General features: G+C 40.1%; 1 protein-coding gene across 4 annotated transcripts in view; it reads left to right on the forward strand.

Annotated features, from left to right (window-relative positions):
- The first annotated feature begins 5,304 nt into the window (after positions 1-5,304).
- The window catches only part of ACAP2 (ArfGAP with coiled-coil, ankyrin repeat and PH domains 2), a 171,905-nt gene continuing 150,686 nt past the window's right edge, over positions 5,305-26,523 (forward strand). For 3 of the 4 annotated variants that reach the window (XM_070789553.1, XM_019957630.2, XM_070789558.1), the window contains exon 1: positions 5,305-5,625. Coding sequence is in view for 3 of the 4 variants with exons in the window: in XM_019957630.2 (XP_019813189.1) it covers positions 5,573-5,625 (53 nt within the window). In the remaining variant the exon portion in view is untranslated. The remainder of the gene's footprint in view (positions 5,626-26,523) is intronic. The other variant, XM_019957639.2, reaches the window with a different exon arrangement.

The raw sequence follows: 26,523 nt of genomic DNA on the forward strand, positions 1-26,523 counted from the left end.
CAGTGATATAATCTCAGACCTACTGATAAGGTATAAGAAACCTTATTTTCTTCCCCAGGAGAAATGACCATCAGAGTTGAGTAACCCCTTGTGCGTGCTCCTGGCCTACAACTTATCACATGTTCCCCACTCTGGTCTGACAGCTCTAGACAGGAGACACTTGTTTATTTCACCTGTAAACCTCAGTGCCTACCACAGGGTTTGGCCAGAGTACACTCAATGGATATTATTGAATGAAGAAGGAATGAGTGAATGTTGAAATCACCTTAGCTGAGGGTAGGAGTTGGGGTGGAACACTGTGAGTCAGAGGCCAAAGTCTTAGATGAGCGTTTATTAGCTGTATTTTATGAGACCCAGTCATCAACACATTCTTTTAGGGAAATTGCCTTGTCTAGCAGTCAGCTCTACCACATCCCCCATCCTGACCCCATTCCTGTACAAGTGATTCAGTTGAGTTATCCTGCCTTTCTATCAGCTTGCTAGGGACCTGTATGACCTGTCATGAAAAGATGAACTGGGTTAATCGGATTTTCTCCTGGGATCTGGAAATTGGAAAACAGATTAAAATGATAAGCTCCAGGAGCATAGGTTGAAAGGATACATCAAGAATTGTCAAGAAATATTTAGCAGATGTTGTACAGTGATCCTGAAACATTTTTAGGACTTGTGAAATGTTTTCTAATATTTTGAACGTGTTGCCTGCGTTTGAGGATTGGAATGTTTTATATTGAAATCTCTTTGGTTTCTCTTGTAAAATGTGAAAATCTGAAAATGGCAAAAACCGACTGAAGCTACATAGAACACAGGGCACATGCTTTCCCCTTCACCGTGGTCTCCCCCACTCCATATGCTTACACCTGGTCAGCTTCATTCATTTACATGATCTGTTGGCCCCTATAGCCATCTGACAACCAACCTGTTGAAGGAACAAGTAGCAATAAGGGCTTATATACAAGCCAGGTTCACAGGCGAACAGAATCTCTAAGAGAACAAAGAGGAAACTGGTGGGCGTTGGGGAGTAGGCGAGAAAGAGAGAGGATACAGCTGCTAAGGAGAGGGGAACCAGTGCTCAGAGATGCCTGGGTTTCTGGGCTTCCCAGTTTCAATAGCTGCTCATGGTTACCTTCATCATAACTCCATTTTCTTGAAATAATTTGCAATGCAATTAGCCAGGCTAATGAAGGGAGTTACTAGGAAATTGGTGGGCAACAGCAGTGAAGAAAGTAAGAGTGGTTTAGTTAGATGATATTAGCTTCAAAAGAGAAGAAATTCTTTCATGAAGGTGGAATATAAATTATAAGTTCCTGTCAAGAGTTAGACTCTTGGTGATTATGTATTCTGGCCCAGAAGGATCAGAGAAGGAGGACTGAACAACCTCTGCTTGAGTCAAAAGTATAGTCAAAAGTATTCTCAGACGAAATCAGAAGCATTCTGGGAAGGGCTATGGGTATTCAGGATTCCAGGGGATTCCGAGGAGGGAACTGGGAAGTCCAGGGAGAAGAAAATTGAAAGAAATTTAAGTTTTGATCATTTATATCCTCTAACTGGGCCTGGAAACTGACTTTCACTGTGTTAAAAAGAGTGGTCTGTATTTTGGCAAATAGAAGGCTTCCTGAAAGAGGTGGCATATGAGCTGCACTTTAAAGAAGAGATGAAAAGGAAGTGCTTCACAGGCAGACAGAACCACAACTGCAAAGGCTGAGTTCTAAAGGGAGAGTGGGCAGTTTGCAGTTGGTGGGCATCATGGGGCCTGAGTCACCTGCAAATTATTTTTATATCCTGGGGCCTTGGTTTCCATTATTATAAGAGAAATAATATTGTATTTCTTCTGTTCTAGCATTCAGTGTTTATACCCTATCTCACTTTTAATATTCTTGATTTAGGATATATCTTACAACTGACACCCCAAAATGCTTGCTTTATAGGGCAAAGAAGAATTGTGACAGTGTTATCACTAACTCAGTTCAGTTCAGTCACTCGGTCGTGTCTGACTCTTTGTGATCCCATGGACTATATAGCACACCAGGCTTCCCTGTCCATCACCAACTCCTGCAGCTTCCTCAAACTCATGTCCATAGAGTCAGTGATGCCATCCGACCATCTCATCCTCTGTCGTCCCCTTCTTCTCCTGCCTTCAATCTTGCCCAGCATCAGTGTCTTTTCCAGTGAGTCAATTCTTCACATCAGGTGCCACAGTATTGGAGTTTCAGCTTCAGCATCAGTCCTTCCAATGAATATTCAGGACTGATTTCCATTAGAATAGACTGGTTTGATCTCCTTGCAGTCCAAGGGACTCTCAAGAGTTTTCTTCAACACCACAGTTCAAAGCCTCAATTCTTTGGCACTCAGCCTTCTTTACAGTCCAACTCTCACATCCATACATGACTACTGGAAAAACCATAACTTTGACTAGATGGACTTTTGTCGGCAAAGCAACGTCTTTGCTTTTTAATATGCTGTCTAGGTTGGTCATAGCTTTTCTTCCAAGGAGCAAGCATCTTTAGTTTCATGGCTGCAGTCACCATCTGCAGTGATTTTGGAGCCAAAAAAAAAAAAAAAAAGTCTCTGTTTCCATTGTTTCCCCATCTATTTGCCACGAAGTTATGGGACTGGACCGGATGCCATGATCTTAGTTTTCTGAATGTTGAGTTTTAAGCCAACTTTTTCACTCTCATTTTCATCAAGAGGTTCTTTAGTTCTTCTTTGCTTTTGGCCATAAGGGTGGTGTCAGCTGCATATCTGAGGTTATTGATATTTCTCCCAGTGATTCCAGCTTGTACATTTCGCATGATGTACTCTGCGTATAAGTTAAATAAGCAGGGTGACAATATGCAGCCTTGATGTACTCCTTTCCCAATTTGGAACCATCACTAACTGGGTATATGCAAATTTAGCTATCCACAGAAAGATGTTCATTTTATAATAAGCTTAGTTGAATTATTTGCATTGATTGTGCTATGCAGTTTAATTTGAATCTCAAAGTGTCATGTTAAGTGTCTTCCAAAAGGTTACACTGGTGTTGAAGCATAGACGTTATACATACAGATGAGTTGTCATGCATCAGGAATACAATTATTGTAGAAACGGCCAACTCTCTAAATTTGACATAATGGTTACAAATCTAGAAGAGATTGTCCTGACTGAAGTGCCTGAGGACACCAAACATTTAACTGTCAATAGTTTCTAGTTATTAAGAGAAGCTGTGTAGATTCTAGGCATGTGCAATGTAATTTAAAAAAAAGAAACCAAGCTTATAAACAAATAAGAAACATATATAACACTGATATATTCTTTGAAACATCTCAAAAGTATGCTGTTAATTTCTAAAGGTGATAAAGAGATCAAGATATAACTAAGTTATGAAAACCAGTATGCCATCATGCTATACTTAAACAGATGGTCAAAGGGTTATATAAGACTTTAGGCAGGGGAAGTGAGAAGACGTAAACTTAACCTCTGATTATGGTACTGAAGATGAAAGTGGTACAATTATGATAATAGGCAACATTTACTGAATGATTACAATGTGGCACTGTGTTAAATGCCTTTGGACAGCCTCAAGACAACGCTATCAGATCAGTGGTGTTATCTTCATTTTGCAGTGAGAAAGGTGTCTTCCAAAAGGTTACATTGGTGTTGAAGCATTGACATGTTGTACAAACAGATGAGTTGCCCTGCATCAGGAATACAATTATAGAAATGGCCAACTCTCTAAATTTGACATAATGGTTACAAATCTAGAAGAGATTGTCTTGACTAACTGAAGTGCCTGAGGACACCAAACATTTAATGAGGCAAATCCAGCTTACCTCCAGAACCATGATGCTGTTCTAACACCTTCCCTGTGCATTTTCACAGATATGATTTTTAGGTTGGGTTTAAAAGTATATACTTAAATACAGTGTAGCCATGGTACTTTTTACTTACATGCCATGAATCCATGGCACATTACTTTGCCTCCAAAGTTCCATCTAGTCAAAGCTATGGTTTTTCCAGTAGTCATGTATGGATGTAAGAGTTGGACCATAAAGAAAGCTGAATGCGGAAGAACTGATGCTTTTGGACTGTGGTGTTGGAGAAGGCTCTTGAGAGTCCCTTGGACTGCAAGGACATCAAACTAGTCAATCCTAAAGGAAATCAGTCCTGAATATTCTTTGGAAGGACAGATGCTGACGTTTCAGTATTTTGGCCACATGATGCAAAGAACTGACTCATTGGAAAAGACCCTGATGCTGGGCAAGATTGAAGGCAGGAGGAGAAGGGGACGACAGAGGATGAGATGGTTGGATAGCATCACTGACTGGATGGACATGAGTTTGAGCAGGCTTCCGGAGTTCGTGACGGGCAGGAAGGCCTGGCATGCTACTGTCCATGGGGTCGCAAAAAGTTGGAGACAACTGAGCGACTGAACTGCTGAATCCATGGAATCTAAGAATCAGAAGTATGGGACTGGGGGTTATTATAAGGATCAGATGATGAATATCTTACAGCGGCTCCTAGAAAAGTCGTGTATCAGGGGGTAGGTGTTGCAAATTGGAGTAAATGAGCCTGTATTCTTAGAACTCTCTCATCTTAAAACTGGCAAAGGCTACTGAGAGAAAGGCGTCAGTAAGGAGGAATGTCTTCTGTGGTTTTGAAAGCGGTTCCTCTACACAGAAAGCCCTGCCTTACATACCTGTCTAAATCCTTCTGATCTTTCCATGCCCACCCCGAATGCCAGCTCCTTCAGAAAGCAGTCTCTGGTTATATGAAAATATAAACATGGGAGATACTTTCAAATCGTTAAGTGATGAAGCCAGTAAGTGAAAGATGGACTGTATCATTAAAGTTATCCGCGCTCCTTTCCTGGCCTCAGTTTCTGTAAACTGAAAGGAAGAGGTGGCTAAGCCTATCTCTTCCTTTTATAATCTCGACTCAACCTTTTCAGATTTCTGTCAGAGCTACCGTCAAAATCAACTCTTCTTCCTTAGACCTGCAGGCGGCGGCTCCTCCGCGTTGGCAGCTCAGCAGGGCGGGGCTGGAGAAGCAGGAGAGGAGGAGGGGGGCTCTAGGGGAAGCGCGGCCCGCAGCCACGTGACTTCCTTCCCAAGGAGCCTCAGCTGCAGGCCTCCCAGCAACCAATGCGTCCCGCCTAACGACGCCCGTGCATCCTGGTTGGCCTTCGGGAATGCTTGTGGCAAGGCGGCTCCCACGGTCGCGCTGTTTATTGGCTCGCTCTACCGTCGCTCAGGCGCGTTGCCCGAGCGCCCGCAGGCGGTGCGGCCGAAAGCCCCTCCCATTGGCCGCTGGGTTTGTGGCTGGCTGGCTGAGGCTGTCAGTCCTGGGCCGTTTCCCCGAGGCAGGCGCTCTGCTGGGGGCGGGAGGAAGAGGGGCCGGACTGGGGCCTGACTAGCAGTCGCTGCCGCCACGGTCTTCGGGGCTGCTATGACCAGCGGACGACTCGCCCTCCGCAGCTCCGCGCAGCGCTAGTCGCGGCCGTGCGCCCGCCGTAGCCGTCTGCGTCCCCAGCTCAGCCGCTCCCGCGCCTCCCTCGGCTATTCCAGTGTCCCCTGCGAGGCGAGGCGGAGGCAGGATGAAGATGACGGTGGATTTCGAGGAGTGTCTGAAAGACTCGCCCCGTTTCAGGTAACCGGCGCAGCCGCCCGTCTCCGGGCCGGCGTCACCCGGAGCTGGCTCCTCCGGCGGTGGGGGCGTGAAAGCCGGCCAGCGGAACGCGCGGGGGGCCCCGCAGTCCGCGCCCTCCGACGGGGCGTGCGGCCGTTGCTGTGGCTCTCACCCAGAGAGGGCTCGACAGCCCCGACCAGCCCTTCGTGAGGGGCGAGGCTGGGCCAGGAGGGGCACGTCGCCTCCTTTTGCCCCTTCCTCGGCCTCTGCTCAGGGCGGAGCGCCCAAGAAGCTGGGCGCACCCGTTTCAAGGAACTGGGGTGCAGCCGCGTCCCCGAAGACTCGTGCCCTTTGCGGGCGCGCGCTCTCCCCTTCCTCTGGCCGCTCGTCCTTTCCCCTTCCTTCCGCTCCTTCTTCGTTTCCACCCCCACACCAGCCCCTCTTTGAGGGAGCTTGCAGGGCACCCTCCTGCAGTTCACTTAGTTCCTCTTCGCGCTTTTCCGCTCCCCCTACCCCTAGGAAGAAGGACTGGGGGGCGAACTGGAACATCGATTTCTGCCGCTGGCTGGTCCCCGGCCAGGGGGGCTTCTAGGAAGGCGCTGGCGGTTGATTTGTACGGGAGTCGGGGGTGGGAGTGTTTGACCAGCCTTATTCTATCCACTGTGGTCCTAGACTCTTAGGCTTTGCTTTCCACCTAAGCTCTTTGAAGGGGGCACCGCTGTCGAGAGTACCGGGCTGAGGGGTGAGGACTAGGAGAAACAGTGCATTTCTGTTTTGAGAACGGAAGTAGGAGGGCCCTGAAGATTGCATTTCTGTTCCTCTTCCACAGCGTCGGCCCAGGAGGGCCCCGGTCACCGTCGGATGCTCCCAGTGGATCTGTCACATAAACTGACTTGGTGGCAGTCCGATTTACATGGGCTGGCCTCCCTCCCTGGAGAGCCGGCTACCCTGAGGGTGTCCAGAGCCCAAGCTCTTTCGGTTAGGGGCATCTTAGAAAACTCTTGAATTGTTTTGAAGAATGGGGTTTTGCTAGGTTGTGTTTTACACTGCATTTATAGGGCTGTCCTTGGGCCTTAAAAATAAGGCCTTCAAAACTTCCGTTAGAACAGTGACATGTCTTGAAAGCGTCTCCTGAGCATTGATGCCCGCTGATCTTTAGGGCAAGCCTGGGTTGTAAATTCCTGCATCCTCTGCCTTGGAACGAACTGTTCTCATCTTTATCAATGTTAATTTGATTTGTCCCCGCCCCCCACACTTTTTTTTTTTTTACCCCAGTGAAAAGCAAAGAAAAGTATTGTAAAACTTAATGATTAACTCCTACTTCTAAGACAGTGTCCTTTGGTTTTTGTTTATTTTTTGATGCTAATTTTATTTGGAACTTAGGGCTATTGCTTGTAAAAAGGTACACATGGTGGGGTGGAGAGAAGGATGTTGTTGGTGTTAGTTTTTAAAACTTGATGTTTTGCGTGAGTAGACAGACTCAGGAGGTACAAATGGATACTTTACGACAGCTTTGCAAGTTAGATTTCAGGACTGTGTGGCAAAGGAAGTAATTTTTAAAGTGTACCTTAAAAAGTTCTATTTTTTGGTGGAATTTTTATTAATGTGACCCAGCTGTTACTGAGTAATGATGTAGTCACAATATATATATATTTTTTTTTTGGTCTAAGGAATGTGACTTTGTGCTCAGTTTGTTTTGCATTTTAAGTTTCATTTAAAAAAAGTTGAGAAAAGTTATTTGGGAATGCTTCTAGGTACTGCTTTTGGTCATAAACCATGTTCTGTCTTTGTTTTTGAAATAAAAGAGTAATTGAATGTAAAGTAAGAGGAAAAGATACTGATTAAGTTGTATGGAGTTTTGTAGTAAGCGTTTGTTAAGCTTTAGTATAATATCTATTCTGTATTAATTAAGACATTAGGGATTTTCAAGAGTTGTTTCCAGTATTCCATTTACTCTTGACTGCAAATTGGGAAGAGAAACCAAGATTCACAGAACTCTAATATATTGTATATGTTTGTGAGACTAGATCAGATTTGCCAGGAAATAAAAGTCTCATCATATATATTCCTAGTTATAACTCCATTACTGTGTAGGTTTCTATAGCATTTGAAAATAATATTTCAGAGGTCTTTATTCTATGCTTATGTATAAGAGAAATTTTCAAGAGCATTTTGTACTTTGATATTTTGAAGTATTTGTATCAGAAAATTTGTGACGGTTGGGCTTTTTTGACAGTAGGGCAGCTGTACTATTTATTCCTTGTAGTGTTCTGATCTGTTGTGCTGTTTTAAAACTAATTCCTATTTTTATTATCTTTCACAAATGAATTTGTGGCATTAAAGTCTGGTATGTGGACATAACTGTCTTGAATGTTGTAGAATCAATGTAAATGGCAGCGCCTGCTGAAGAAAATTTTCACCAGTGGTCAAGCTTTAAACGTTAATTTCCCTGTTAAATTGATAAGGAAAACAGGAGGAAAACTGGTTGAAATAGGGAGAGAAGGATATTGAAGTTGCAACATTGTTTTTCGTAATTTGAATAAAGTCTGTGGTTACATTTTACATTCCTGTGAACATTTTGTTTTGTTTTTAGATTGGAAGGCACATTTCTTTGTGTAATTTTGGGTTCTCTTAGTTTTTTAAAAGCCACTCTAAAGGTCAGAATCTTTTTCATTTAAAATCTACAGGAAAGTGGATGCATTTAATTAAGTATACTTTTTAAAAGTATGTCAAAAAAATAAAGTGGAAATTAACCATTTTGACTGTTTGTTGAAGAACTTTGAACTTGTTTGGGTCTGTCCTAAATTGTATGTGTAAGTGTGCTTTAAAATTTTATAAAAATTTTATAAGAATTGTGCTTTTTCTTTATATAAACATATGGTTCACTCAGGAAGTGAATATTTTGTTTGAAATAAAGAGTCGAATTAATTAGTGGTTTTTGAATTGTGGAAAGAAAGAAAGATAGCGCTAAGCTGTGTCTGACTCTCGATATCCAGTGAACTGTGGCCTGCCAGGTTCCTATGTCCATGGGATTCTCCGGGCAGTCCACTGGAGTGGATCGCCATTCCCTTCTCCAGGGGAGCTTCCCGACCCAGGGATTGAACCCAGGTCTCCTGCATTGCAGGCAGATGCTTTACTGACTGAGCTACATGGGAAGCTTTGAATTGTGGAAGATTCGCTCTAATTTATTGCCCAAATATGAAAATGTTGCATCTTTATATGGAACATTTATTGTTTATCCTTAACAGTGTTTATTTTGCACCATTCTGAAGATTTTTTGTTGGATTCTGTTTCAGATATGATGCTTGATCAGTAACTTAGGACAAAAATCTTAAAAAGATGTTTTAGGGTGAAAGGTTTTAATGTGTGAAAGACATCACACATGTGTGTGTGCAGGTGCACATTCTGTTTTGCTATTAAGCAAGTGCCAGTCTTGACTGATGTGCTACTTATCCTCCCATATTTAGAACAAATACACTCTTAATAATTGGTAATTTACACATGGAAAATATAGTGGGCAAGAGATGAAGCAAAATGTGTTCTTATTTCAGAAATGGTAGAATGGTGTTTTAAAGTAGTTCTGTCATGAACCAAAATATAGGAATCCAGCTATTCCTTATTGCAGCTTCTAATTCTTCATTTAATGTAGTATCAGCTTAAGTTGAAACAAGGAAGAACAAGCTCTTATAACCTGCCAGATCTCATACTCTAGTATGTTTTTACAACTACCGTCTCATTTAATGTTAAAATATATTATGATGGGGAATTATAATTTTTGTTTTTAAAGTGTTTAAAAAGATGCCAAACTGGATATTTTGAGAAGTTAAATTGACTTTCTTAATGGTGGACTTTCAAGTGGTGGACTTGGAAGTGAATTCAGTCTTTTACTGTGTCTTTCAAGCTACAGGCTCTGTTACATTAACTAAATTTGTGTTAACTGTGTGTATGATGTCTTTTATTATACAGATATTTAAAAACTGGCTTTCATGGATTGCCTAGAAAAGTGTTCCCATTCCCATTATTATAGGATATGTTCTATTTATAGCAATTTTTAGTTTCATGTAATGCAACTGGATTTAGTTCTGAGTGTGAGGGATAATCCTATTTTATTTTCTTCCTAATGGAGGTCCTTGTCCAGATACCTTTCACTGAATAATCCATCTTTAACCATTGCTTTAAAATTATACACATATGTGCATATACATACATGTATATGAACATGGGTCTTTTTCTGGATTCTACTCTTTTCTACCAAAGTAATTGTCTGTTCTTCTGCAAATACTGTTAATATATTAGCTGTAACATTTTATACTTTGTTATGATATCTGGGTGGGTCAACTTTTCCTTTATTACTGTTTTTTTCAAAAAATATAATTCTTGAATATTTTGTCTTTATAATATTATAGCTGCCTTAATATCAGAAGATGGTATGTTTTTCTATGTATTTTGGCCTTATATATTTAAAACTTTTTATTGTGTAAAATTTCAATGATGAGCCACCTACATGCTGTTTATTAGAGAATTACTTTAGATTGAAAGATACAAATATTAATAGGTTGAAAGTAAAGGATAGAAAAAGATAAATGATGCGAGCAATACCCACAAGAGAGCTGGAGTGGCTATATGTAAATAGACTTTATGATAAAAATTACTAAAGATAAAGGATATTTTATAATGATAAAGGGGTCAATCCATCAGGAAGACATATACTTACAAACATATACACTTAGCAGAGCCTCAAAATACAGGACAGAGAAGGAAATGGTGACCCATGCCAGTACTCTTGCCTGGAAAATCCCATGGACAGAGGAGCCTGGTGGGCTGCAGTCCATGGGGTCGCTAAGGGTTGGACACGACTGAGCGACTTCACTTTCACTTTTCGCTTTCATGCACTGGAGAAGGAAATGGCAACCGACTCCAGTGTTCTTGCCTGGAGAATCCCAGGGATGGGGGAGCCTGGTGGGCTGCCGTCTATGGTGTCACACAGAGTCAGACACGACTGAAGTGACTTAGCAGCAGCAGCAGCAGCAAAATACAGGAAGCAAAAAATGATGGAAGTTAAGGGAGAAGTAGAAAATCCAATGATAATAGTCAGAGACATAATACTTTCAATAATGGGTAGAACAGCTAGGCAGATGGTCAACAGGCAGATATGAGATGTGAACAATACTATAAATCAAAAACAGATTTAATAGATATCTATAGAATACTTCAGGCTTCATATTCTTCTCCAGTATACATGAAAACATTTTCTATAAATAAATTAAGCCACTAAACAGGCTTCAACAAATTTAAAAGGATTGAAATCATGCAAAATAAGTTCTTTGGCCACAATGGAATGAAATTAGAAGTAAGTAAAAGAAGGAAATCTGAGAAATTCAAAATTTGAAAAAACCGAGTAACATACTCTTCAATAACTAGTGGATCAAAGAAGAAATGACAGGGAAATAAAGTATTTTCAGACAAATGAAAACAAAAACACAACATACCAAACTCATGGGTGCAGCTAAAGCAGTCCTTGGAGGGAAATTTATATGTATAAACACCTATATTAAAAAGAAGAAAAATCTCAAATCAATGATCTAACCTTTCATCTTAAGAAACTAGAAAAAGAAGAGCAAACTAATCTCAAAGCAGGGAAAGGGAGGAAGTAAAGAAGACTAGAGCAGAAATAAATGAAAATTGAGACTAGAACAATGATAGAGGAAATCAATGAAATTAGAAGTTGGTTATTAGTGAAAGTGAAAGTGAAGTTGCTCAGTCATGTCGGACTCTTTGTGACCCCATGGACTGTAGCCTACCAGGCTCCTCCGTCCGTGGGATTCTCCAGGCAAGAGTACTGGAGTGGGTTGCCGTTTGCTTCTCCAGGAGATCTTCCCAACCCAGGGATCGAACCCGGGTGGTCTCCCACATTGCAGGCAGATGCTTTACCATCTGAGCCACCAGGGAAGACTCTGTAGCTAGACCAAGATATTGAAGAAGAAGACTCAGTCTTTTACTTTTCTCAGGTTTCTACTTTTCCAATTTCTTAATCTAGAAGTAAATAGATTTAGTACCGAAAGAGGGGACATCAATGCTGTCTTATAAAAATAAGAGAGATTATGAGAGTGCTATGAATAAGTTATTTAGATAGTGAGTGAAAGTCATTCAGTCGTGTCCGACTTTGCGACCCCATGGACTATACAGTCCATGGAATTCTCCAGGCCAGAATACTAGAGTGGGTAGCCTTTCCCTTCTCCAGGGGATCTTCCCAACCCAGGGATCAAACCCAGGTCTCTGGCATTGCAGGTGGATTCTTTACCAGCTGAGCCACAAAGGAAGTCTGTTATTCAAATAATAAATTACTTAAAGGAGATGAAATGGATATATATATATATTCCTCAGTTCAGTTCAGTTTAGTCACTCAGTCGTGTCCGACTCTTTGCGACTCCATGGACTGCAGCACGCCAGGCCTCTCTGTCTATCATCAACTCCTGGAGTTCACTCAAACTCGTGTCCATTGAGTCGGTGATGCCATTCAACTGTCTCATCCTCTGTCATCCCCTTCTCCCACCTTCAGTCTTTTCCAGCATCAGGGTATTTTCCAGTGAGTCAGTTCTTCACATCAGGGGGCCAAAGTATTGGCATTTCAGCTTCAGCATCAGTCCTTCCAATGAATCAGTCCTTCCAAATCATTCAGGACTGATTTCCTTTAGGATGGACTGGTTAGATCTCCTTACAGTCCAAGGGACTCTCAAGAGTCTTCTCTAACACCACAGTTCAAAAGCGTCAATTCTTCAGCGTTCAGCTTTCTTTTATAATCCAACTCTCACATCCGTACATGACTATTGGAAAAACCATAGCTTTGACTAGACGGACCTTTGTTGGCAAAGTAATGTCTCTGCTTTTTAATAAGCTGTATAGGTTGGTTATAACTTTTCTTCCAAGGAGCAAGTGTCTTTTAATTTCATCGCTGCAATCACCATCTGCAGTGATTTTGGAGCCCCAAAAAAGTAAAGTCTGTAACTGTTTCCATTGTTTCCCTATCTATTTGCCATGAAGTGATGGGACCAGATGCCATGATCTTAGTTTTCTGAATGTTGAATTTTAAAGCCAACTTTTTCACTCTCCTCTTTCACTTTCATCAAGAGGCTCTTTACTTCTTCTTTGCTTTCTGCCATAAGGGTGATGTCATCTGCATATCTGAGGTTATTGATATTTCTCCCTGCAGTCTTGATTCCAGCTTGTGCCTCATCCAGCCCAGCTATTTTCATGATGTACTCTGCGTATAAATTAAATAAGCAGGGTGACAATATATACTGCCTTGATGTACTCCTTCCCCGATTTGGAACCAGTCTATTGTTCCATGTCCAGTTCTAACTGTTTTTTCCTGACCTGCTTACAGATTTCTCAGGAAGTGGGTCAGGTGATCTGGTATTCCCACCTCTTGAAGAATTTTTCCACAGTTTGTGGTGATCCACATAGTCTAAGGCTTTGGCATAGTCAATAAAGCAGAAATAGATATTTTTCTGGAACTTGCTTGCTTTTTCGATGATCCGACGGATGTTGGCAATTTGACCTCTGGTTCCTCTACCTTTTCTACAACTAGCTTGAACATCTGGAAGTTCACGGTTCACGTGTTGTTGAAGCCTGGCTTGGAAAATTTTGAGCATTACTTTGCTAGCGTGTGAGATGAGGGCAATTTTGCAGTATTTTGAGCCTTCTTTGGCATTGGAATGAAAACTGACCTTTTCCAGTCCTGTGGCTACTGCTGAGTTTTCCATATTTGCTGGCAATTGAGTGCAGCACTTTCACAGCATCAATTTTTAGGACTTGAAATAGCTCAACTGGAATTCCATCACCTCCACTAGCTTTGTTCATAGTGATGCTTCTTCCTAAGGCCCACTTGACTTCGCATTCCAGGATGTCTGGCTGTAGGTGAGTGATCACATCTTCGTGATTATCTGGGTTGTAGAAAGACACAAACTACTAAAATGATTCAAGAAGAAATTGAAAATCTACGTGGACATAAGACATTGAATTAGTAATCAAAAAGCTTCCTCAAAAGGAAAACCCAGACCAAGATGGCTTCACTGATGAATTCTGTCAAATATTTAAAGATGAATTAACAACAATCCTTCATAAACTCTTCCAAGAAGTAGAAGAGGAAGTCTTGCTTCCCAGCTGATTCTCTGGGTCCAGTATTACCCTGCTACCAGAGCTAAAGATATGTTAAGGAAACAAAGATATAAGAAAAGTACAGTTCAATATCTGTTATGAATACAGGTACAAAAGTCATCAGTAAAATATTAGCAAACCGAATGTAACAACATATAGAAAGGATTTTACAGCGTGACCAAGTGGGACTTATCGCAGGAGTGCAAAAATCAATGCAATAAACAATAGAACAAAGGATAAACACCATGTAATCATCTCATAGATGCAGGGAAAGTATTTGACTAAATAAAACCCATTTTTATGATGAAAATACTCAATAAACTAGGAATAGAAAGCTTCCTCAGCCTGGTAAAGGACAGCTGTAAAACATTGTGAGCTAACATCTTATTTAATGGTGAAAAAGTTTTTCTCTAAGATCAAAAAAAAGTTTCTTCTTCATACTTCTATTCAACAGTGTAGTGGAGCATGTAGCCAGAGCAGTGAGGCAAGAAAGAAGAATAAAGGAAAAAAATATAAGGAAAAAAGTAGTAAATTCATCTCTACTTAAAAGTAGATTAGATTATATACACTTGTGTCTTGATATCCATGGGAATTGGTTCCAGGACCCCTGCAGATATAAAAATCTGTAGATGTTCAAGTTCCTTGCAAAAAATGGTATAGTATAGTCAACCGTCTGTATCTGTGGGTTCTGCATCCAAGGACATGGAGGGCTGACTGTATCTTGTATGTAGAAAATCTTAAGGAATGCACACAAATCAAACAGAACTAATAAGTTCACAAGGCCACAGAATACAAGACCAATGTCAGGATATACCACAGTTTATATATTCTCCTATCAAAGGACATCTTGGTTGCTTTCATGTTTTGGCAGTTATGAATAAAGCTGATATTATATTTAAATAAAGGTTTCTGTGTCAACGTAAATTTTCCTCTCATTTGGCTAAGTACTAAGGAGACAATTGCTGGACTGTATGAAAAGTGTTGTAAGAATGTTTAGTATTTCAAGAAACTTCCAAACCTTCTTCCAGAGTGGCTGTGCCGGATACTTTATCAAGAACAGTGATTGAGAGTTCCTATTTCTCTACCTTCTCACCAGCATTTCGTGTTGTTGTATTCTGAAGTTTGGGCATTCTGATAGGTATATAGTGGTATCTCATTTTAATTTGCATTTCTCTGATTGTGTATGATGTATAGCTTCTTTTCATGTGCTTATTTGCCATCTGTGTTTCTTCTTTGTCAAGATGTCTTTTAAGGTCTTTGAACCATTTTTTAATTGAATTGTTTGTTTTCTTTTTTTGGCTGCTTGTGGGATCTTATTACCCCAATGAGGGAACCAACTCACATCCCCTGGACTGCCATGTCCTGATTTGTTAGTTTTCTTACTGGGATTTAAGAGTCCTTCATACATTTTGAAAAACAGTCCTTTATTAGATATGTAGTTTGGAAAAATTTTTCCCCAGTCTGCAGCTTGTCTTTATTTTCTTGATTACCTTTATTTTTGATATGGAAATTCCCTCTGTCATTCATGTATTGGATTTGCTTTTCTTGATTTTCATGTTGTTGTCTTTTCTATTTGCTTATTTTGGCAGAGTGCCATTTCCATTACTCTCCCTCAAAAAGGTGCATTTTTTGTTTGTTTGTTTTAGACTTTACCTGTATGGAAATGTATATAGGATTGTAGACTGAAACCATTTTCTTTCAGAATTTGAAGGCATTGCACCACTGTCTTCTGGTTTTCAGGGTTGCTGTGGGCAAGTGGTACTGTTTTTATTTCTTGATTTTTATTTTTTGTTGTTGTTTCTGAAGTTTTTTTTAGATTTTTTTCTTTACTCCTGATATTCTGAAATTTCATAATGATATGCCTTTAGGTGGGTATTTTTTATTTATTGTCTTGGACACTTCCTCTCAATCTGAAAACTCATGTATTTTAGTTCTGAGGAATCATATTATTTCTTTGATAATTTCTTTCCCTCTTTTTTTATCTTTTATTCTTGTATTCATATTTTGAATGAATTCTTTTTCTCCCATTTCCTATTTATCTTTTTGTTCTGGATGATGTATCCAAATTATTTCCTAATCTTAGTTTTCAAAAATTCTTTGTTATTCTGAATATATTTATGTATATGTATGTGTGTGTGTGTATATATAATGAAAGTGAAAGTGAAGTTGCTCAGTTGTGTCCCACTCTTTGCGACCCCATGGACTGTAGCCCACCAGGCTCCTCCTGGAATTTTCTAGGCAAGAGTACTGGAGTGGATTGCCATTTCCTTCTTATGTGTATATATATATATATGCATATATATATATATACACACATGTATATATATGTGTGTGTGTGTATAAATACATATATATGTGTATGTATATGTTTTAACGTCAACCTATTCTTCAAGGGGCTTTCCAGGTGGCCCAGTCGTAAAGAATCCTCTTGCCAATTCAGGAGACGTGGGTTTGATCCCTGACCCAGGGTTCGACCCAGAATCCTGGAGAAGGAAATGGCCACCCACTCTAGCATTCTTGCCTAGGAAATCCCATGGACACAGGACCCTGGCGGGCTACAGTTCATGGGTCACAAAGAGTTGGACAAACTTAGCTACTAAACAAAAACAAATTTTTCAAGAGCTTTCCTTATACATCTGAAGAAATTAGTCATAGTGAACAGAAATAATTCAATTTCTCTGAATTATTTTCCTCTAAAGTTTTGATTTGTTTGTTGTTGTTTGTTTTGATCTTTTAGAAATTTTCTGTTGATCTTTGGCTCTCTGTTTACATCAAAGAGGCACTTAAAAAGTTACTGGAAGTATGCTGTATTTTGTTATGGGTTGTCTGGCGAGTTTTACTACAGGGTAGTATTTTCATTGGGACCACTTCAAATGTCAGTATTTTTAGGACTTTTCTTATTTATCTTAAAGAGCCATCTTCTATTCTTGGTAGATAGAATGTAAGTGCTGAATTTCAGGAAACTAGCTAGGAATATTCTCAATGAGATGGGAATACTAGACCACATTACCTGCCTCCTGAGAAACCTGTGTGAAGGTCAGGAGCAACAGTTAGAATTGAATATGGAACAACAGACTGGTTCAAAATTGGGAAAGGAGTGCGTCAAGGCTGTGTATTGTCACCCTCATTATTTAACTTACATGCAGAATAGATAGTGATAGTGAAGTCGCTCAGTCGTGTCCGACTCTTTGTGACCCCATGGACTGTAGCCCACCAGGCTCTTCCATCCATGGGATTTTCCAGGCAAGAATACTGGAGTGGGTTGCCATTTCCTTCTCCAGGAGATCTTCCTGACCCAGGGATTGAATCCGGGTCTCCCACATTGTAGGCAGATGCTTTACTGTCTGAGCCACCAGGGAATATATCATGTGAAATGCTGGGCTGGATGAATCACAAACTGGAATCAAAATTGCCCGGAGAAATATCAACAGCCTTAAATATGCAGATTATACCACTTTAGTGCCAGAAAGTAAAGAGGAACTAAAGAGTCTCTTGATGAAGGTGAAAGAGGAGAGTGAAAAAGGTGGCTTAGAACTCAGCATTCAAAAAATGAAGATTGTGGCATTTGGTCCTATTGCTTTATGGCAAATAGATGGGGAAAATGTGGAAACAGTGTCAGATTTCATTTTCTTGGCTTCTGAAATCAATGCGGATGGTGACTGCAGCCGTGAAATTAAGACAGTTGCTTCTTGGAAGAGTAGCTATGACAAACTTAGCATATAAAAAGCAGAGACATCACTTTGTTGGCAAAGGTCCATATAGTCAAAGGTGTGTTTTTTCCAGTAGTCATGTATGGATGTGAGAGTTGGACCATAAAGAAAGCTGAATGCCGAAGAATTGATACTTTTGAACGATGGTGCTGGAGAAGACTCTTGAGAGTCTCTTGGATAGCAGGGAGGTCAAATCAGTCCATCCTAAAGGAAGGCAACCCTGAATATTCATTTGATGGGCTGGTGCTAAAGCTCTAATACTTGGGCCACCTGATGCAAGAGTTGGCTCACTGGAAGAGACCCTGTTGCTGGGAAAGATTGAGGGCAAGAGGAGAAGGGGGCGACAGAAGATGAGATGGTTGGATGGCATCGCTGACTCAGTGGACATGAGTTTAAGCATACTCAGGGAGATAGTAAAGGACAGGGAAACCTGGCGTGCTGCAGCTCATGGGGTCGCAAAGCGTTGGACTTGCCTTAGTGACTGAACAACAATAACCAAGCTACAGAAGGGGCTGGAGAGGGCCTGTGGTGTAGGGACTTCTCACTGGAGTTTCTCTCTCATGGGGAATTTTTAACTTAGTTTTAATTAGTACTTTAGATTTTAGTATATAAACCTTTACAGAAAACAAAGCTCCCATTTTTTGTCAGGATGGGAGAGGGGTAGTCATATCAAGTTGGAGGACTGGAGTGGGGATCTGAAGAGTCTGGTTGCTCCTTATGAATATAAGATTTCAACTAATTCTGTTTTCACCCTCCCTCCTCCTCCCAACTCCATCCCTGTATTTTGAGGCATATGCCATTTTCATGCCTCTAACCGTTTGGGGCTTCTATATGGTGAATCTTCTTTCTTGAAATTGGCTTCACCAGTGTACTTTGATGTCTCAGGGTTTGGCTTTTTCTGGTCTGAGTTACTGTTCTTTTATTTGCCTTTCAGTTTCTAGAATTGTGCTGCTAACCATTACTGTTTCTATTTTTTGTCCTTTGTATTAACTCCCCACCTTCTGTCATTTTAATTAGATTTTTTTGAGAAAATGGAGATAAATGGGTGTATTTTATCTGTGATGTTTAACTGGAGGTTGTGTGCTGTTGGTATGCAAAGCACAGCTTCTACTGGAGAATACTCTTTTATGGTAGTGAATGTAGACCCAAGTAGGTGGGTTCTGGAGGCTGATTACCTGTTTCACTTCTCTTTCACTTACTGATGTTGAGACCTTGGGTAGGTTTCTTCTACCTAGGCTCAGGGAGAACAACAATGCATTACTGCAAATTCAAAATGCCTTTCATGGAAGTAGGTGAAGAGTACACAGTTAATAATGCTGAGTCCCCTTCCTCTATCTCTTGTTTTCTTGAAGAGAAGCTTGAATGGTTTACTTAAGGTTGCTGGCATGCTCATGTGGTAATAATAAAGGGTTGGAAGAATCTAGTATGTATGAAGGATTAGGCATGTTACTTGGAAACATGAAAATCATCTGTGCTGTGGATGATGAAACAATGGAAGTAGAAGGATAAACTTCGCTTTGTAGAAGGAGAGCAGTAAAGGTCCTTAAAAAGCACCGGAGGTAGATTTTATGTGTAGCGTATTTAAGAAGGAAGGTTGAACAAAAGAATAATAGGAGGAGGAGAAAAACAGCTAAGGACACAGTGCCTTAAGGATTTAAATCCTGAATGATGACCAGACAGAGGAAAAGCAAAGTGATAGGTGGTGGAAGAAAAGTACTGTGAGGAAGTGCATGTACTTGAGAGCACATGACTCCTTTTCCATTGAATTATAGCTAGGCTTTGGAGGTTAGACAGGTGAGATGACGCAAGTTTAACATCTGTAAAGATTTGGGTAAATGAATACATGAGGAAATTCTTATAGAAAGGATTGACTTGACTATACTTTTGTAGTAATTTGTACCTGAAATACAGCAGGATTCTTTGTTGAAATACAGTCAGTTTTTCTGTTTGAAGTTTTTATATTTTCTGTGATGCCACAGACATACTCAAATTTAAATATAAATTTTTTTTTCACTGCCTAAAAAGTTACTCTTCAATGTTGAAGTTTAAAAAAATGGCAAAATATTGAGAGAATGGCATTGAAATATGTATAATATCATATATGAAACGAGTCGCCAGTCCAGGTCCTATACACGATACTGGATGCTTGGGGCTGGTGCACTGGGACGACCCAGAGGGATGGTATGGGGAGGGAGGAGGGAGGAGGGTTCAGGATGGGGAACACGTGTATACCTGTGGCGGATTCATTTCGATATTTGGCAAAACCAATACAATATTGTAAAGTTTAAAAATAAAAAAAGATGGTAAAATAGTTCAGCCAAAAGCAGGCACTAGGACACTCAACTTCACAGGATTTAATTTGTACATATTTTAGCGTCACTTTCAGATGAGATGTGGGCAGGGTGTGCATACTTTTTAAGTTGACTCGTGTAAAATTAAAGTTGATGGAACTAATAATTTTGATATTTTATTTCTAGTCAGAAATGTGTTCTGTTTTTGGCTGCACCTTGCTTCTTGTGGACTTCTGTGGTGTCTCAGATGCTAAAGGATTGGCCTGCAGTACAAGGAGACCTGAGTTCAGTCCCTGGGTTGGGAAGATCCCCTGGAGAAAGGAATGGCTACCCATTGCAGTATTCTTGCCTGGAGAGTTCTGTGGGCTGAGGAGCCTATTGGGTTATAGTTCATGGGGTTGGCAAAGAGTAGGACACAACTGAGCCACTAATACTTAATTACTTGGGTTTTGTGAAATCTTAGTTCCTTGACCAGGGGTTGAACCTGTGCCCTTGACAGTGAAATTGTGGACCATCAGGGAATTCTCCATGTTCATTTTTAAATAAAACTTTCCGTGTTTTAAAAAATAGTTTTTAACTTGGTGATATATTGTTTTACTTTGATTTTCAGTTTTATGTTCAAAGGGAAGCTTTATAGTAAGTTAATCCATTTATATGAATTTTTGAATCAAAGTATTTAATTATAAGGAGACTAGATGTTATTGGTTATGGTCAGATAATAGTTTTATATGAATGAAATGAATTAAGATACTTCTTAGCACGTTTATCATTTACTGTGAGCACCTCCTATGGCATTTATCTACTGGGCAAAGAGCCATCTCTGTTTGTCTGAAAAAGCCTTTGTTTTTCTTTGATGTTTGAAAGCTATTTTCCCAAAGCATAGAATAATAGGTTGGCTTTTTTTTTTAAAGCACAATGTCATTTCATTGTCTTTTGTTTATATTTTTATCATTTATGTTGCAAGTTTTTTTGTCTTATTATTGCTCTTTGGAGCATAATGTGTCTGTTTTCCTCTGGCTGCTCTTAAGTGTTTTTTTCTTTGACTGACTTTCAGTTTTAGCTTGATACATGTAGATGTGGTTTCTATTGTCATCGTGCTTGGGGCTTGTAGGGTTTCTTCAATATATGGGGTTTGTAGAGTATCTCATCCATTTGTAAAATTCCTGTTATCTCTCTAAATGTTGCCTTCTGCTACACTTCTCTTCTTCTAGGACTCAGCTCCACATACGTTAAATTTTTTTTTGCTGTGTCTTACATGTCTCTTGCTCTTTTTTGAAATATTACTCTTAATGGAGAAATAGGATATTTTAATTGACTTGTATTCCCTCATCTTCTGCTGTTTATAAACTGCTGTTAAACCTATCTGTGGAGTTTTTAATTCATCTTTTTACTTTTGGACATTTCATTTGATTTTGTTCTGTATAGAGTCTTGTTCTTTGATGAAAATTGCTAGCTTTTCATGTATTTCTTGCTAGTTTTTCTCTCGTTTCATGACTGTATTAATTATTGCCACTTTTAAGTCCCTATCTAATAAAATCAGTATCTGGCTCATCAGTGATTCTGTTTCTATTTGTTTTATATTTCCTTCTGGTTGTTATTTAGTTCTTTCTTTTGGTGGGCCCGGTTTTTAATTTAATGCTGTATACCGTGAAAAACTGAAGATGCTTTGGATGATATCTTTCTCCAGAGAGGGTTAATTCTTTCCTTTGTTAGGTAGACAGAGTGGTAGATGATCATCCTAGTCCAGTCTCTGAATAAACTTTGTTAGCTTCCTATTGCTGCTACAACAAATTATCCCAAATTCAGTGGCTTAGACAATACAAATTTATTATCTTACAGATCTGGAGGTCAGAGTTTCAATACAGGTCTGTCTTAGTTAAAATCAAGGTGTTGGCAGGACTGCAATTGTTTCTAGAAGATTCAGGGAAGATCGTTGCTTTTGCTTTTCTAGTTTCAAGAGTCTGGTCATATTTCACAGTTCATGGCCCTCTTCTGTCTTCAAAGCCAGCAATGACTCTGACAATCTGTCTTCCTTTTTCACTTATAAGGACTCTGGTAACATTGGACTTACCCAGATAATCCCAGGATAATTTTCTCATCTCAAGGTCACATGATTATTAATTAACCTTAATTCTGTTTGCTGCTTTAGTTCCCCTGTACAGCATAACCTTACATTTTCACAGGTTCTGGGGACAAGGATGTTGACCTCTTTGGGAGGCCGTTATTCTGTCTACCACATCCTACCCTCTGGCTCCTAAAAGTCTCACCTCTTGTCTCACATGGAAAATATATTCACGTCATTGCTATGCTAAGTCGCTTCAGTCGTGTCCGACTCTGTGTGACCCCACAGACGGCAGCCCACCAGGCTCCGCCATCTCTGGAATCCTCCAGGCAAGAACACTGGAGTGGGTTGCCATTTCCTTCTCCAATGCATGAAAGTGAAAAGTGAAAGGGAAGTCGCTCAGTCGTGTACTCCTCCTAGCCACCCCATGGACTGCAGCCTACCAGGCTCCTCTGTTCATGGAATTTTCCAGGCAAGAGTGCTGGAGTGGGGTGCCATTGCACGTCATTGCAACTACCCCCAAAGTCTCATCTCAGTTGGGTTGTGATTTTGCCAAAAGTCTCATCTATGTTCATTAGTTTACTTATTACTGTTGTAAAATCCTAGTGCAAACTTTTGGTAACTGTGCTATATTTTTATTTAGTAGTATTTATATATTTTCAGTATTACTAGGAAGGTTTTGTGATTTAAGGAAAATGGTTGTATTACATGCTTTATCAAGATGTTATGGCATAACACTTATTGCTTATTCCTGTATTCTGTGTGATGGTTGCCCACTTTTCTAGATTATGGATATATGATAACAGTCTCTTGTTACTTACTCTTTTGAATAAAGTAGACAAATTATCTTGTACAATTTTCCACTTTCTGAAATCATCTGGTTGTTTTTTTTCTGGATCAATTCAGTTTAACATTTTTGGCAAGAATACTTTTAAGTGGTGATGTATCATTTTCACTGGGAAACCCATGATATTTGGTTGTCTTTTGGTTGATAATACAGAGTTTGATCTCCAGCACCTTGAATTGGGAACCAGGGGGAGGAGAGGCTTGTAAATCAAAAGCCTTGAAATGGGAAGGTGCATGATCTTCACAGAACTAAAAGAGGGCAGTGTGGGCTGGAGCAAAGTAAGGAGAAACAGTGGTAGGAGGTAAGAGAGATAAATAGGGATCTGATCATGTTAGGCCTAAGAAGTCATCCGTAGTATGAAGTTAGGATTTTATGATTAGTGCAATTGGAAGCCATTAAAAATTAGTAGTAGTGAGAGATGATAAGACTTACATTTAAAATATATTTTGACTAATGTTTGGAAAATGGGTTGTAGAGGGGTGAGGGTGAATCTAGACACACCAGTTAGAGGAAGCTGTTGCAGGTAATTAGTTATTAGGTTAGACCAGGCAAGAGAAGATTTGGGGAGCTAGTGGAGGTAATTTCTGCGGTAGAATCAAAAAAAAAATTGCTGTTGAATTGCTTGTTAGGAAAGATAATAAAAATAACATTTTTACCTTTAGCAACTGGAAGGATAGACGTATTGTTTGCTGACGGGGGAAGGCAAAGGAAGAACAGGTTTTGGGTAAGAAACTCAAGAGTTCCATTTTTGTTCTTGTTAAGTTTGAGATACCTAGTAGACACCAGGTGGAGCTGTTAAGTAGAATCGGCACAGAAGTGTAGTCTTTTGTAATTTTATTTTGCAAACTGATTAAGATCTCATCCCATACTCCATTTTAGATTATAAACTCTTTGGTACAAGACCTCCAATGTCTGTTTTATTTTATTCTCAGCATAATTCTTTTGCACACAATAGTTAGACTACAGACTTTTATTGCCCAAAATTTCATTCATTAAAATAGTTATATGTTCTCCATTTTTACATAAAATACTGTGTTTATTTTAGAAATCTTTCTATTGTTGTACTATTGATGAATTTCCAAAACCAAAAGTAATACATGCTAGAGCTTGTTTAACTTTTCTTTGACAACATAGTAATTAAATCAAACCGAAATCTTTAGATCCTCTTCGGTTCAGTTCAGTTCAGTCACTCAGTCGTGTCTGACTCTTTGCAACCCCATGGATCGCAGCACGCCAGGCCTCCCTGTCCATTACCAACTCCCAGAGTTCACTCAGACTCACATCCATTGAGTCAGTGATGCCATCCAGCCATCTCATCCTCTGTTGTCCCCTTCTCCTCCTGCCCCCAATCCGTCCCAGCATCAGGGTCTTTTCCAGTGAGTCAGCTCTTCGCATGAGGTGGCCAAAGTATTGGAGTTTCAGCCTCAGCATCAGTCCTTCCAATGAACACCCAGGACTGATCTCCTTTAGGATGGACTGATTGGATCTCCTTGCAGTCCAAGGGACTCTCAAGAGTCTTCTCCAACACCACAGTTCAAAAGCATCAATTCTTTGGCGCTCAGCTTTCTTCACAGTCCAGCTCTCACATCCATACATGACCACTGGAAGAACCATAGCCTTGACTAGACGGACCTTTGTTGGCAAATAATGTCTCTGCTTTTCAATATGCTGTCTAGGTTGGTCACTCCTCTTAGGTAGATATAATTCTTGAGAGCCTAATCTGTTTGTAGGCCATCAAATACATATATGTGGGGTTTATAATAAAATAGTTAATTTCACAAACAAAACTATTCAGAAAATTAATGCTTATTGCGATTGTATAGAAAAATTTTAAAGTATCATGTTCTTTTTTTTTTTAATTAAAAGAAATTTGCCTCTTCCAGCTTGAGAGACTTTGGGCTCTCACTAGTGAAAGTGTGGGGTCCTAACCACTGGACCATCAGGGAATTCCCTGAAATATTACGTATGTCACCTTGATAAAACCATTGATTTTTCAGTTGACCATCTACTTAGAATATCTTATCAGTCTTTTGGAAACTTGTTCCTGGAAAACCTGATTCAGAATGAGATATTTGAAAGAAATAAACCTAAAACTTAGTAACTTAAAATGACTGTTTTATTTTGCTCATGATTTGTGGGTCAGGAGTTTGAAAAGGTCTTGGCTGGAAGGGTCATCTCTGATCCATGCTATGACAACTGGGTGGCTGAGGCTGGACCATCCACTTCCAATGTGGCTTCTTCAGTCACATGTCTGATGCCCTTTTGTTTTGTGGTCCTTTTGACCTCTATTCACATGTCATCTCATCCTTGAGGCTGCTTAAGCTACCAGGCCAATTAAGGGTCAAGCCTGGAACAAGTTGAGCATCATTTCCCCTGTATTCTGTTAGGGCATCTTGGTGGGGAAATGGCCAGGTCATATAAATAATCTGCCATACATTATGTCTAAAAGTGCCCTTGGCAGTGATGATGAGGAAAATTATAAAGATGCAATAAGATTGTTGTTTAGTCACTAAGTCGAGTCCAGCTCTTGTGTGACCGCATGGAGTATAGCCCACCAGGTTCCTCAGTCCATGGGATTTCCCAGGCGAGAATACTGGAGTGGGTTGCCATTTCCTTCTCCAGAAGATCGTCCCAACCCAGGGATCTAACCCCCATCTCCTGGTTGGTAGGCAGATTCTTTACCACTGAGCCACCAGGGAAACCAGTAAGATGGCAGATTTAAAGCTAAAGTGAGCTGTTTTTGTCTGTCAGATTGACAGTGTTGAGAGTTCCCCTTGCTAGGAAAGGTATAGGGAAACAGTCCTCATAGTGTTGGAAAGGGTGTGGTTTGGTAGAGCTTTTGTGAAGGACAAAGTAGTAAAATATCTCAGAATTAAAAAATACATATGCTTTTACTTAGCATTTTTTACATCTAGGAAGTTCTCTAAGGGATGATAGGAAAAATTTGCAAACTTATATGAACAAAGATGTCTTTTCAGATAAATTTATCACATCATTTATTTATAAGAGGAATTGTGCAAGTAGAATATTGGTTAGGTAGAATTTTTGTTGTTTTGTTGCTCACTCATGTCTGAATCTTTGCAGCCCCATGGATTGTAGTACTCCAGGCTTCCCTGTCCTTCAGCATCTCTCAGAGCTTCCTCAAACTCATATGCAGTGAGTCTGTGATGCCACCCAACCAGCTCATCCTCTGTCATCCCCTTCTCCTCCTGCCTTTAAACTTTCCCAGCATCTGGGTCTTTTCCAGCGAGTCAGTTCGCATCAGGTGGCCAAAGTATTGGAACTTCACCCTCAGTGTCAGTCCCTCCAGTGAAGATTCAGGATTGATTTCCTTTAGGATTGACTAGTTGAATCTCCTTCCAGTCCAAGGGACTCTCAAGTTTTTAAAATATAGTGATAGCTAACAATTAAAATTCTTACAGAGGTGGGAATACTAGACCACATTACCTATTGAGAAACCTGTATGCAGGTCAAGAAGTAACAGTTGGAACTGGACATGGAACGACAGATTGGTTCCAGATTGGGAAAGGAGTACATTAAGGCTGTGTATCAAGGCTGCAGAGTACATCGTGCGAAATGCTGGGCTGGATGAAGCTCAAGCTGGAATCAAGATTGCCAGGAGAAATATCAATAACCTCAGATATGCAGATGATACCACCCTTATGGCAGAAAGTGAAGAGAAACCAAAGAGCCTCTTGATGAGAGTGAAAGAGGAGAGTGAAAAAGTTGGCTTAAAACTCAACATTCAAGAAATGATGAGTATGGCATTGGATCCCATCACTTCATGGCAAATAGATGGGGAAACAATGGAAACAGTGACAGAGTTTTATTATCTTGGGCTCTAAAATTACT

This window comes from Bos indicus, chromosome 1 (assembly GCF_029378745.1).
Source record: "Bos indicus isolate NIAB-ARS_2022 breed Sahiwal x Tharparkar chromosome 1, NIAB-ARS_B.indTharparkar_mat_pri_1.0, whole genome shotgun sequence".
Taxonomy (NCBI): domain Eukaryota; kingdom Metazoa; phylum Chordata; class Mammalia; order Artiodactyla; family Bovidae; genus Bos; species Bos indicus.